At 38.7% G+C, this 13,996-nt stretch overlaps 1 protein-coding gene across 5 annotated transcripts in view; it reads left to right on the top strand.

Moving 5' to 3' along the window:
* The window catches only part of TCEANC2 (transcription elongation factor A N-terminal and central domain containing 2), a 44,339-nt gene extending 34,478 nt beyond the window's left edge, over positions 1-9,861 (top strand). For all 5 annotated transcript variants that reach the window (XM_070468130.1, XM_020871436.2, XM_020871433.2 and 2 more), the window contains exons 4-5: positions 1,295-1,488; positions 8,826-9,861. In XM_070468130.1, coding sequence (XP_070324231.1) covers positions 1,295-1,488; positions 8,826-9,014 — 383 coding nt within the window. In that variant the 3' untranslated portion in view covers positions 9,015-9,861. The remainder of the gene's footprint in view (positions 1-1,294; positions 1,489-8,825) is intronic.
* Positions 9,862-13,996: the final 4,135 nt, after the last annotated feature.

The raw sequence follows: 13,996 nt of genomic DNA, 5'->3' as shown, positions 1-13,996 counted from the left end.
TTTCCCTCTTTTTCCATTTTTATTATGAAAATCTCAGACAGTCACAAAAAATAAAGACAATAATACAGACTCACATGGGCCTTTCACCTATATTTGATTCATTATTCACCTACTATTAAAATTTGGTCCTATTCTCTTTATCTTTCCCTTTCCCGTGTTCTTGTGCTGTTACTGAAGTATTTTAAAGCAAAATCTCAGACCTTTTGTCGTTTTAGTATGTCATACTATGTCACCTTTTGTCATACTTCAGTGTGCATCTCTAAAAAATATGTTTTCTTACATAACCACAGTGCTATTATCATACTTAACAAAATCAGCAGTAGTTCCTTGGCATAATTTAATAACTAATGTATATGCATATTCCTTGTTTATCTCAAAATGTATTTTGATTGGCTTATTCCATTCAGGATTTGGATTGCACATCACATTTGATAGTTTGAACTCAAAAACTCTTACTCTTTAACAGTCCATAACCTTACTCCCTTTTATAAAAAAATGCCATTGACAGTTGAAGAAACCAGGTCTGTTGTCATGCTAAATGCCTCACATTCTGGATTTGTCTCTTGTGCTATAATTTAACTTACTCCTCTGACTCCCGTATTTTCTATTAACTGGAGGTTAACTTTGAATGACGAGTTAGTTCGGTTATGGTTCATTTTTTCCTCAGAAAGAGAGTGCAAGACTACTTTGTAGGTAGGTCTGTGAAGTGCTGCCTCTCTCTGATAATCCCACTCAGGGACACTAAGATTGATCAGTGGAGGTGATGTCAGCTCATCCTTCCATTGTAAATTTCCCCATCAATTTTTCATTGACTGAGTTCATCCACTATTGATTGTCACCCAAATAAATTATTTCATGGCGAGCCACAAAAAATTGTTTAAATACTCTCAATTTTATCGCATTTATTAGCTGAATAAAGAACATTTTATCAATAACTGGGACTGTTTGGTTGTCCTAAAATATAACATGTACTGAAAAGACAAGATAAATGCTTAATTCATTTTCTTTTATTGCAAGTTTTGGATTAAGGAGTTGGTACCTTAGCTGTTCCATTTTAAGTATCTATTGATCATGCTTCTGTTTTATGACTTATTGTATTAGCTAACCCAGTGGTTCTTCCCTAGTGATTATCTCATTATCTCAGCCTTTGAGAAACAGGTCTTCATTTGCACAGGAGCCTCTACATCCTTAGGTATGTGAATGACTTGCTAAGTGCCACACATCAGTCTTTCCAGTCCTATACTTCTCAGAAGACAGAACAATGTTTCATTTGGTTTCTGTTTTCTTGTTCTAGATCATGCTGTGAACAAGATGCGTCAACACTCAGATTCAGAAGTGGCTTGTCTTGCCAGAGAAGTTTACACTGAGTGGAGAACTTTCATAGAAAAACATGTCAATAGACCTTCCATAGAAGTCCGAAGTGATGCCAAAACTGAATCATTTAGAAAAAATGCCCAGAAATTACTCTCAGAAGCCTTGGAATTAGAGGTAATGTCTTGGTTGGAATGTGATTATTAGATATTCTTGGTTAAATAACCGTCACATTTTCACAATGAACTTTCATACTCTTTAGGGCCATAACTTTATTCTAACTTTTTTTCTTAAAGATTCTGGATTTGTAAACATTCTGGGAGACAGTATTATATAAGGAGTGCAGGCATTGGAACTAGCAAGACATGGATTAAAACACTGGCTTTAGTATGTACTGGTTGTGACACCTTAGGCAAGTCTCTTAACATTTCAAAGACTTGATTTTTTAATCTGTAAAGTGAAGATTATAATTCCTACTACCTAAAATTTTTGGAAAGATTAAATGAACAATATATACAAAGGAATAGTATAGTGCCTGGTGGTTAGAAGTCACTTGATGAATGTTGGTTCTTTCCTATTTTTGAAATCCTTTCTGTAACAAATACCATATGATACCATCTATATATGGAACCTAAAATATGACACAAATGAACTTATTTATAAAACAGAAACACCCACAGAAATAAAAAACAGACTTACGATTACCAAAGGGGAAAGAAATTAGGAGATGGATAAACTAGGCGTTTGGGATTAGCAGATACAAACCACTATGTGTACAGAGTAGATTAACAACAAGGACCTAGTGTATAGCACCAAGAACTGTATTCAATATCCTATAATAAACAGTAATGGAAAAGAACATATATATATATATACACACACATATACATACATATACACATATATATAATTGAATCACTTTGCTGTATACCAGAAACTGGCACAACACTATAAATCAACTATACTTCAATAAAAATAAATAAATAAATAAAATTCTTTCCCACTGAAGCAAAAATTCTGAGATGGACTCTTAGGAATATCAGTAGCACAATAAATAGCTGTTTTTCTAAAAGACTCTACTACATTTTTTGTCAGCACTCTACCTTTAGTTCTAATGCTTATAATCAATTGACTAGACATCATCTCTATTATCTTTGTGACCAGCAGTTAGATGGTGTTAGTGGTTTGAGGTACAAATACCGGAAGAGAAATTTTTGTTCATTAGCAATAATATTAATCATCATCATCAAATGAATCTTACATTCAATTAGTATTCTGGGAACGTCAGACATATAACATTGATATTTTTTCCTCCTCTCAGGGTACCCCTAATAAAGTATCCTTAAAGAATGATTTAATAATATTAACAAAAAGAAGCAATTCAGAAGTCTGATTTAAATAGTAGACTAGATCTGTCACTATATTCTCTAAAAAAATATTTTAACCTTTCTATCTCAATTATGCATCCACAAAAGAAAGGCAGATGGATTTGTATATATTATTTACTTTATTTAAAAATAAAATTTTGAGTTTTTAATACAAATGTGATGGAAAAATACAGAAAGGAAAAATAAAGTCACCATTGAACCTACTATCCAGACACAATCTTATTAACATTTAGTGCATTTCCTGTTGCTAAATGATTATAGCTTTTTCAAAAAATAATGGTCAAGTTATGATTATCCAAGATTTATTAAGAGTCTGTTATGTTATGTGCCAGCTGTCCTGTAAAGTATTTTTATTGATTATTTAAATGACATTGCACAACCTTGACAATTATTTATTTTTATATTATATTTAATCTTGATCAGTATCAGTATCATCTTGTATATAGTTTTCTATTATTTTTATCTATCTCTATTTTTTGCATTTTTAACTTTTAATGTTTATTTGATGATTCAGTGAATTAATATACTGTAAGTTTGTTTAACTTTTCCTAAAGAAGCATTAATATGAACATTAAGCCCTTGGAAGAGAGAAAAAAATATGAAGATCGTAAGTCTAATTTTCCAGAGTCATTGATTAGCCAACAAGACTTGGTATTTGATATTTTAAGAGAAGTTTATTTTTCAAATAAACCAAAATTATTGCAGAAACATAGAGTGTGGATATATAATATGTAGTTAATGTAGTGGTAAATACCAGTTCCCTATGGTATCTTTTTAAGTAAATGATAATAACGAAGCTATGCTTGTAAGGATTAATGAGCAGTTTGCCTGCTATATTAAACTCCATAATAATTATCCTTTTAGTTTATCCATTAATTATCCTTTAAATGGCACATCAAGTGGTAAGCATTCAAGTGTTACAAAGCAAAGTTAAAAAAGTGATACATTTGTTAGTGCTTTCCAATATAATTGGAAAAAATATCAGATTAAGCATAGTTGAATGATTTTGCTCCCAAAGAGTAAATTTTAAAAACTAGAAGTGTTCATCTTACTGTCTTCCTTGGCCAAAGAAAGTCCATCTCTTTTCCTTGCATAAACAGCACTTTATAGTATTTTTATATATAATTTCATACATCAGAAAAGATAAATACAAACACTTTTACATAAAGTTAACTCTTAACACCCATCATCATCTGAAACATTTTCATATTAGGGTAAATCAATGAACCATCTAATCCAGTATCTGGTCTTTGACAGTAAATAATGTTGAGTGCATTCAAATCAGACATCAGATCTCCATAAATGTATTTTATCAGGCAGTAGTAAACCATTGGGTAAGTTATTGGCCCAGTGACTTAAAAGCTTTTGCAATTTGATTTTAGCATGTGTCTTTTTTTTCAAATCTACTTATTATATTTTTATAGAAAGTAATGTTTCCATGATATTTGTTTTGGTCTAAGTAGTGAAAGCCACAGAAGAGGAATATATACACACAGCCCCAAAGTGCATCTATTACTCTACAGATCTTGCTTTCCAGATTCATGGATTGTTTCCTTGTTCTTGGAATAATGGAATAGATGAATAAAAACTCCATTGTTGAGACCCACGCTCCATTCCCCTTTACTTTCTCCCTTCTAGATCTTCTTTGTTCTTCCCTATATTTTAGATCTTTCCTCATATGAACGTCCCCTGTGGTGTCATTCTCTTACTTCCCCTTCCTCATTATCCACTCCCCTTCCTACCTCACGGCCTGTGATCATTTTCCTATTATGCCATTAAAAAAAATGAATCTGATTCTCAAAGTGAGCCTGTTATCGTTAAGAGTTATGAAGCACTGGCTGGTTGGCCCAGTTGGTTGTCAGATGGTGCTAATGAGACCCAGGTCAGGCATACATCCCCATATGGGACTGTTAGTTTTTTCTTTGCTTAATGGCCTCAGACTGCACCTCTGGTTTTGACCAACTCTTTAATAAATGTATTCAAGTGGTCAAAAAGGAGTGTGGGTATATATGTACAAGTTCAATCATGCTATTGGAAAACTCATACAAAGTTTCCTTTAGTGGATATTCAATTCCCTGTGTTTAGTTCTGCTACTACTAGTGCCAGTGGAGAATGTTAACACAGATGAGCTGCAGTCCTCATCCTAAGAAAGTTTACTGTCTCCTGACTAAGAGCCCGCAGATGACTAAAGTATGAGGCAAGATGAAATACGTCTGAAATAGTGGTACTAGGAAGAGGTGTAAACACACAAAGGACAGAACAGTGAAATCTGATGGGGAAATCTGGGAAAAGTCTATGCAAAAGATAGCAGTTGAACTAGCCTTAGAATGGTTGGAATTTGCTCACTAGAAAATACATATAAAATAGAAACATATTTTATCTGCTATGTATAGGATGTTACTGACAGAGCAGAAAAGGAGGAAGGTATACCTGGGGAAAGAGGAAATTCATTTAGTAAATATTTACTGAGCGCTTAATATGTGCCAGTACCTATGCTAGGGATGGGGAATTTAGAAATGGATCCAGCATGGTATCAGCCCTGGAGGCACTCACAATCTTCTGAGGGAAATAGACAAATAAAACTTATAATACAGTGTGGGAAGTTCTGCACTTCAGGTAAACACACTAAGAAGAGTTTCTTACCTTGCTTTTAAAAAGCTTATAGTCATGGCAGACATCACTGATTGATTATGGCACCATTTCTTCTGAGTCCAAAATCCTTGACATAAGACAGCTCGGGGTGGATGTGTTTTATATCTTCTCTCAGTTTGTCCATGATTGGACAACTGAATAACATATTCATCCCACAGGTACAAATACATAAGGAAGGCATATCAGATTTTCTATCTCTGGGAAATTGACCTAGGAAACACCAAGAAACAGCAATGTAAATTTTGAAACAGAAGGAATCTTGGAGGAGTTTCAAGGAAGCAGAAGCTGTGGATAGAGAGATGTACAACAGGAGGAGAGAATAAGGCAGTTAGAACTGATAGTAAGGCAAATGAAAAGGAGCAAAAATATGTGAAAAAGAGATCAGGCAGATCATGAGAGACCCAGAGAAAGGATATGGTCCATAAATAAATCTCCCTAAGTTTCTCACAGCATTCTTGTTCCCATTCATACATGTACCCCATAGCAAAATCCCTTTTTCTCAAGGTCTTAGTAAGACTCTGGTCCTTTCACCTAAAGTTGTTATTGTTCAGCCACTAAGTCGTGTTTGACTCTTTGCAACCCCATGAACTACAGCACGCCAGGCTTCTCTGTCCTTCACTGTCTCCCTGAGTTTGCTCAAATTCACGTCCATCAAGTTGGTGATGCCATCCAACCATCTCATCCTATGTCGTCCCCTTTTTGCATTCAATCTTTCCCAGCATCAGAGTCTTTTCCATGAGTCAGCTCTTTGCATCAGGTGACCTAAGTATTGGAGCTTCAGCTTCAATGCTTCACCCAAAGGGGCTTACCTAAATTACCAGGTTAGGACCCACAGGAAAGACTCTCAGCTTGGGTAGGTTTGGAAGGTCCAAAGGCATTATAAGATAGGAATTTTTCACTTTGTGCAGTAAACACATTATACACAAGGATACATGATGAATCACTTTCCTTTATGGTTTACATTTTAACATTACAAATGTTTTTCCTCATGTCTTCATTCTAACTGGGCTTCATTTAACAAGAGGCATCCTTGAGAATTGTTAGCTGCTTGCTTCTTATTCCCATCACATCACTGGGATAACACCTGTCCTGCTGCCCCATGGTTTTCTGTGTATATGCCTTTCCTTTCTAGGTGTGACTTCTTAAGGGTAGGGTGTCAGGTCTTTTCTTTTTGGGTGTCTCAAATATCTAGATCAGACTGTGCTCAGTAGTAACTCAACAGCTATTTGTTGAATGAAGTATGAATAAGTATTCAGTTCTGTGAATTTCAAGGTACTCTCAGGTTCTTTATATATATATATACTGTAATACAATGGAATGGCCATGATTTATTTTTGCAAAGGCACACATACCCTTCTTCCCCGAACAACCACTCCCCTCAAAATGAAGGAAAAAAACAGACTTTTTTCTTGCCTGTTATATTAAGGGAATCTCGAAACAGTCAGTGAGTAACCATCCTCACACTGGGATGAGGAACCCCACATTGGGGTGAGGAGCCTCTCTTGCAAATGTTGCTGGACAAATGTTGGGCAGACGGCCAGCCACCCTTACCACCTTGTAAAGTAGTCTGGTACCAGGGCTGCCTCAGGCTGGGGGCTAGTTCAGCGCCCACCCAGGAGTCCGTGAACGCTCAAGGAGTCTGGGTTTTAGAGAGCTGTGGCACCAAGCCAGCTCACTCCAGCACCATCCTTGGAGATGATCAGCCAGTCATCAGGACCACAAACATCCCTGAGCATCTTTCATCTGTTACAGATGAGCAGACATCTGGGCCTGGATGTCTATCTTCTCTCTCTGTCTCTCTCAGTCCTGTTCTGCGCCCCTGCTTAGTTCTCATTTTCTCCAGGTTTCTGCATTCATTTTGGTCTGTTGGTCTCTCTTTTTTGTTAGGACACTTTTAATTAAATGTCAGGTGATCCTTTTTTAATGTTGGTGCATTTTTTCCTTAAACTTGCCCTTTTTGAAGTATAAGTACAGTACATATATGTACAACTCATTGAATTTATCACCAAGCAAACGGCCACGCCACCTGGCCTGATCCTACTCATTCTCCAGGTCGCAGGTCAAGCACTCACTCCTTCCTAGGCCGGGTCCCTTTGCTGTGTCTCAGTGCCCCAGAGCTTGCTTCTGTTCCGTCTGCTAGCACTCACTACGCTTCCAGTGCCTGCTTCTGTCTGTCTCCAGCTGGCCCGTGCTCTCTGTGAAGTCAAGAGCTGTATTGACATTGCTCACTGCTCTTTTCTCAGCCCAAGCACATAGTAAGTGCTGAGGAATTATGAGTATATGGTCAGGTAGGAGGGAAAGAGTGAAGGAAAAAAAGCTAATGAGAGAAAAATTTGTTTCCTGTTTTCAAGGAATTCATTCTCAGGGAAGACAAGACCATTCTATTGTGAAAATGTCTATGCGGAGCTCAGGACATTATGGCAGCCCCGAGAAGAACTTGTAGTCCTTTAAACTAGGTTTGATTTTTTTGCTTTTTGTGTTTTAGCTACACATACAAATAGGAATGCGTTTCTTGGGAAATTGTGTCTTGCTGAAGGAGCAAGTACCTGTGCAGAGGTGTAGAAGTGTGTGAAAGCAACTGAGCATGCTCAGGCTGGGCTGGAGTCAGGACCAGGAAGGCAAAGAGAGCGATGCACCTGGAAAGGAAGGAAGTGAGGGGGTCCCTGACCAGCAGCCCAGTCTGGCCTAGATCCGGATCATGTGGACAAAGTCCCAGACCTGTCCTTCTTTATCAGGCCTGTGACTTCAGGAGGGCTTGGACCTGAGCCACACACCCCAGCATAGCCACAGATCCTGTCCTATAGGCTCTTTTCTGCTTAGCTGACCCTGCCGAGGTCTCTCCAAACTCACATGGTCTCTCAGGAGGATATGGGAGCAGTGAGTATGGTAAAAGGGAAGAAACATGAGTGTTCGAGTCAGAATCCCAACTTCTCTTAATAGTTGTAAGATCTGGAGCATTTCTTTACCTTTGAACCTGTTTCCTCATCTGTAAAAAGAGAATAGGAGTTGTTAAGTGTGAGAAGTGATTTATAAACTGCTTAACACACATTTAGGATCCAGACCCAGTATTTAAAAATACTATAAGGGGTTAAAAAGCACTTTCAAGCAAACAAACAAAAAGTATAAACTCTTATACTGATTTATTATCCTTGGTCTTTGTTTCCTGGTTGGTAAAGTACAGGGCCCAGGGCCCAGAACCCATTGCTTGGTTCAAGTCAGTTTCCTGTTATAATGGCAAATATTACCACCCGGCAGGGGTTGTGAATGAGGTCCCTGTCACAAAGCACATGGCCTTGTTCCTTAATTGCCAGGGTGGAATTAATTTGCTCTTCCTGTTTCTCTTGTGACAGGAAGTAGATGTCCTTGAATTTCAGTTGATTAATGGAGGCCTCTGAGCAAAGTGCTCCAGCCTGTCTTGCTTTTAATCTTTATGCAATGCAAGGCCCTAATTTGATAATTTTTCTGTTTTTTTAGATGGATCACCTACTGGTTGAAAATATTGAACGGGAAACGTTTCATCTCTGCTCCCGCCTCATTAATGGGCCATACCGGCGGACGGTGAGAGCCCTGGTCTTCACATTAAAGCATCGAGCTGAAATCCGGGAGCAGGTGAAGAACGGCATGCTGCCAGTCGGCACGTTTGTACAGACCCACAAAAAGTGACCTGAGGGTGGTTCCAACACTGGGCTGGGCAGAAAGGAAAATGGGCCTCTCTCTGCCATTCAAAGATTCTTTTGAGTTTGGGCGATGGTTGATGCTGGCTGTGCTAAATTTTCCCATGGTGCCATTCCTTCAGACAGAGGATGCAGAGCCCTGGAGACAGGCCTGCAGGAAATGCTTCATTAGCTGGAGTGCGCTGGGGCTGCCTAACAGGACGAGCGCTCGCTGTCACTGGGAAGCGCAGTACGGTTGCCGTCACCCAACACAGTGAAAGGGTGACGGATTTCACTGTGAGCATGCCAAGGACACCTCTAAACTTCCCCCGCGTCAGGCAGGTGAAGTTACTGCTTTATTTCACCACCCTGCAGGTAACTGAGACTCAATTACCGCGGCTGCTCACTCGGTTCCGTCCCCCCGAGTTTAGATAGCTCCAGCGCCTCTCAGAACTCCCCGTCTGTTCTCTTTGCTCTGCCCCGGGGGTGAGCCTGCCGGAGCCGCCCGCTACCCCTTCTTTCCAGGACCGACTTATCTGAACATTTCAGCTCTCCCTGGAAGACCTTCCGCGCATTGGTCTCCAGAGCCCCCCTGCTGGGGTTTCTAATGAGGAGCTGGCCTGAAGCATGCCCACTCCTTGGAGTTTATTTGAATATGCTGGCTGCCTCGGTTTAGGGCTCTGTAGAAGATACATAATGAAATTGCTCTTGAAATGAATTACTGTAAGAGGAAAAATTATATACATATGTTTTTTAAAACAAAGTACTTGTATATAGGCTTGCTTAAACAATTATGGAAATGATACTTGCTTTTTTAAAAAAATAATAAACTGGGACTTTTTTCCCCTAAAACCAAAGGTATGGCTTTTTCATTGAAAAATGTTTTGATTTGAGAAAGAGTATAGTTGGTGAAAATAAAGAATGATCAGACAGGAATTTAGGGAGATAGAATGAGACCCAAAAAAGACTTTTTAGGTTAGGGGATATTGGAGCATGTTTGTAATCTGAAAAGAAGGAGCCAGTAGAAAGGAAGAAGTTTGGGGAATTCACTGGTGGTCCAGTGGTTAGGACTCTCTGCTTCCATTGCATGGGTCCCGGATTCCCTGGTCAGGGAACCATAAGGTCCTGCAAGCCTTGGGGCTTGGGCCAAAAAAAAAGATTTAAAATCCAGAAAAGAGATAGATTAAAAAAGCAAGGACACTCTCTCTCTCTCTCATACAAACAATTTTTTTCTGATATTCTTGATAGTGAGTTGCATACATCGAAGATCTTTATCACAAATGACCAGTAAACAATAAACGATGCTGAACCTCAAAAATATTCAAGAAAATGCAAAATAAAGCAATAATACATTGCCATTTTCACCAATAAAGCTGGAAAACATTTAAAATTAAAATGCCAACTTCTGTTGAAGATGTGGAGAAATGGTCCCTTTTTACACTGATGGTTCACATCCCTCTTGGAAAATAATCTGTCAATATTTACTCATATTTAAGACATGTGTACACACTGACCCAGCAGAGAAGTTTCCTAAAGAAACACATAATCCATGCAAGGATATTGTGTGCAACTTTATTGTGGGAGGAGGAAGACTGACAGTGAGCAGTCAGTCATTGAAAAGAAGGTATGACTTCTGCATCCACTGACCTGAAGGATTGACCAAAAAATAAGTGGTGGGGGGTGGGGGGGGTGAGAATTTACAGAGAAATGTCTTTAATAAGAATTCAGTTTTATAAAAAGTAAACAAAAGAATCCTATATATGAATATATGTCTTTGTACAGGATTATATGAGCAGTGTATGAAAGGGTGTGTATCAGACTATTTCCATTGGCTGCCTTGGGGAGGAGAGGGGAGCCAGAAATGGCATGAAAGGAAATAGGAGATGGGGAAGAAAAAAGTCTGTAGCAAAATGAAATATGCCAATGTAATGATGTTGAATGTATTTGTATGATTTTATATGTACTTGTGTTTATATTTTTGCTGTTATAGTGGATTAAGCTTATCAGAGATTTGTTTATTTTAGAAACTTTTTTTTCAAAACAAGGACAGAAAGAAAGGGCCTAACATTGTCTACCTTCTAAGTGCTCAATCCTTTTCCTAAGATAATTTATTAGCATTTACATTGATCTTTATACGGTTTAAAAAAGCCTGTTGAATCATCTCGTCTATTACTAGGTTTTGTTTCAGTTTTTTTAGATTTCTTCTTTTATTTGGCAGCCATTTGCTGAGCACCTATTCCATGGTGCCTTGTGGATACCTAGCAGGAGCTACAGATGAGACCCTGAGGCTTACCAAGCAGAAGTATCTTGTTCAGTTTCCCACTGCTAGTAATTCTGGGAGACTGAATAATAATTGCTCAGCACTGTGCTGGACATTTTTTAAAATACCCAATTAAAGATGAGAAAAGTAAGGCTCATAGTAATTTCATAACTTACTTAAGGTCACACAGATAGTGAATAGCAGATCTAAGACTCAAAACTCAGGGGATTTGCCTATATATAGCTTCCCTGGTTGATTTCATCCACTCTCATGGTTGCAAGCATCTTTTACATGCTGATGGCAATTCCAGTTTGTATCTTCAGCCCATCCCTGTCTCCCAAATGTCAACCCCTAGATTTCCATGATTGAATTTGAAGGGTCTTTTGAGCATCAAGTGAAAGAAGGTATTTGGACTGATGCCATGCAGGAACTGGTTAGTATTTTGGATAAGTGGCTGTGTAGAACAGAAGCTGGAGCAGGGAGACCGACCAGTAGTAGGAAGCTTCATTTATAAACAGCCAAAGGGTTCTGCTAACTTAGGAGCCCAGAGTAAGTTGAAGACAAATTGCTCTATGGCTGAAAGGCTTTGGTGGTGATAGTTGGAAAGTAAAATGATTGCAGAGATGTGCTTTGGAGATCTGGAAAGCAGGCTGTGTTATTTGTGGCTGTTTTCTCCTTGATGCATGTGCAGAATTTCCATGAACACTAATGGAGCTATTCTGAGTGTTTGCCGAAGGGAAGGAAGCTTGCTGACATCCATCCAAGCTTGCCCACCCACTAAGAAGCACCTCTGAGCTCCAGCCTCTTGAAAATGAAAGGGTCAGCTTGTGAAATGGGGTGAGAGAAGTTCTTGGGACCTCTGAGTTGCCTGTAAGTCTAGGCATGAATATGTCTTCTAAGTGTGTTCAGTTGCTAGAGAAAATTTGGGTGAGTAAATACTCTTAGAATCTGCTCCAGCGGCTTATTGATCCTTTTCTTGTGGTTGTTAAATTGGAGGTCCTGGTCTTTGGAGTAGGGAGCTTGTCTGTTCATTCATTCACTGAACAAATGTTGCCCACCTCCTCTGTTCCAGGGACTAGACTGGCACTAGGGAAACTGCAGTAATTGAGATACAGTTTCTACCCTTCAGGAATTCTTAGTCTGGTGGGGAGACAAACACATAGGAAAATAATTACAGTATAGCATATTAAGTGCTTACTGTAGATATTTATTTACAATGTGGAGAGAGTAGAGAAAGTGTTGATTAACACTATTCTAAGGGAAAGGAAGTCTTCACACAGAGTTCTTAGCAGAGGGGTCAGTATGTGTGCAAAAGCACAGATGTATAAAGTGCATGGCTTGTTTCAGTAAAGGCAAATCAAAAGGGTGGGAGAAGCTTAAGGGTCTTAGGAACGGAGCGAAATTGGGCAAAAAGTAGAGAGGGTCCTGGAGGCCTTGTGAAGGAGTTTGGACTTTGGCCTTCAGATCATGGGAAGGCATGAGAAGTTTCTGAGAAAGTGAAAGACCTAATAAGATGTGTGTTTTAAAAAGACAAAGATATTCCTGTATAAACAGGTACATAAGAAAAAAATTTAATGATTAAAAAAAAAAAAACAATTTAAGGCAAAGGAAAGAAACACTAGAGATTCAGTAAATTAGAGATTTCTTTTTTTTTTTTTTGACCAATGAAGTTTAGAGTTGATGATACTCCCTAATGATATCTGAGTCCCAAGTTTGAAAAATGGCAGGAAGCTCAGATAATTCATTTACTGTGTTCAGTGGTGAAGGAACAGGCAGCTGGCCTTTTTTCATTTATAGAATATCAGGGTTTTAAACTTGTGCCTGTCAGCCTTGGTTTTCTTTTTCTACAGCCTCAGGCCTCAGAGCCTCACTCTGAGAGTTGTAATGTGTTTTGGATGCGTTTATCACAGCCAGATGGGCTGAGGGCTCAGTTTGTTACTGCCCATTATTGCTATCAAAGGGAGTCCATCCAGAAAACAAGGCTTTGGAGCTTCGATTAGTTTGGTGACGCTGCCTCAGTTTCAGATGAGAGATGATTTGATTGGATGACTTTGTATTTTCTTTTTAAATCAACCAAAATGATACAATTGTTGTCAGGAATAGGCTTACCCATAAGTTAAGGAGGTTGGTTTCAAGATCCCAGATGACCAGGATGTCCAATCACATGCTAATTTTTCATCTTGTTAAAATCTTTGATTTAGGGAATTTCCTGACTGTCCGGTGGTTAGGACTCAATACTTCCACTGCTCAAGGCTTGGGTTTTATCCCTGGTTGGGGAACTAAGATCCTACAAGTCGAGCAGCATGGCCTGCCCAAAAAGAAAAAAACCTTTGATTCAGTGCATATTTATTGAGTTCTCATGTGCCAAGTCTGAGAATCACAGGGATAACTAAGATATAGCAACCATTTTTAAAAAAGCAAACAATTATGAATTACAGGAATTCAAAGAAGAGGAACTAAGCCAATAAACATATTAGAAAATGCTCCACCTAACTGGTCATCAGGGAATGGCAAAGATTAATGCCATCCTTAAAGACCTAAACTTTGCAGGAATAGTGTTCTCTTTATCTCTCTGTTTAATTCACTGGTCTGTCCCCTACAAAAATCAGATGTACCTTGGAAGGTGACAGTGAACCACAGCAAGATCAGCCAAGTGGTAGTTCTAATGGCGGATGTGGTGTCTTTCCTGGAGTACATTAATCTGTTCTCCAGTACATAGTATGTAGCCACTG

Source organism: Odocoileus virginianus, chromosome 5 (genome assembly GCF_023699985.2).
Source record: "Odocoileus virginianus isolate 20LAN1187 ecotype Illinois chromosome 5, Ovbor_1.2, whole genome shotgun sequence".
Classification (NCBI taxonomy): domain Eukaryota; kingdom Metazoa; phylum Chordata; class Mammalia; order Artiodactyla; family Cervidae; genus Odocoileus; species Odocoileus virginianus.
Note: the sequence above shows the minus strand (reverse complement) of the source record. Positions and strands in the feature narration are given on the sequence as shown.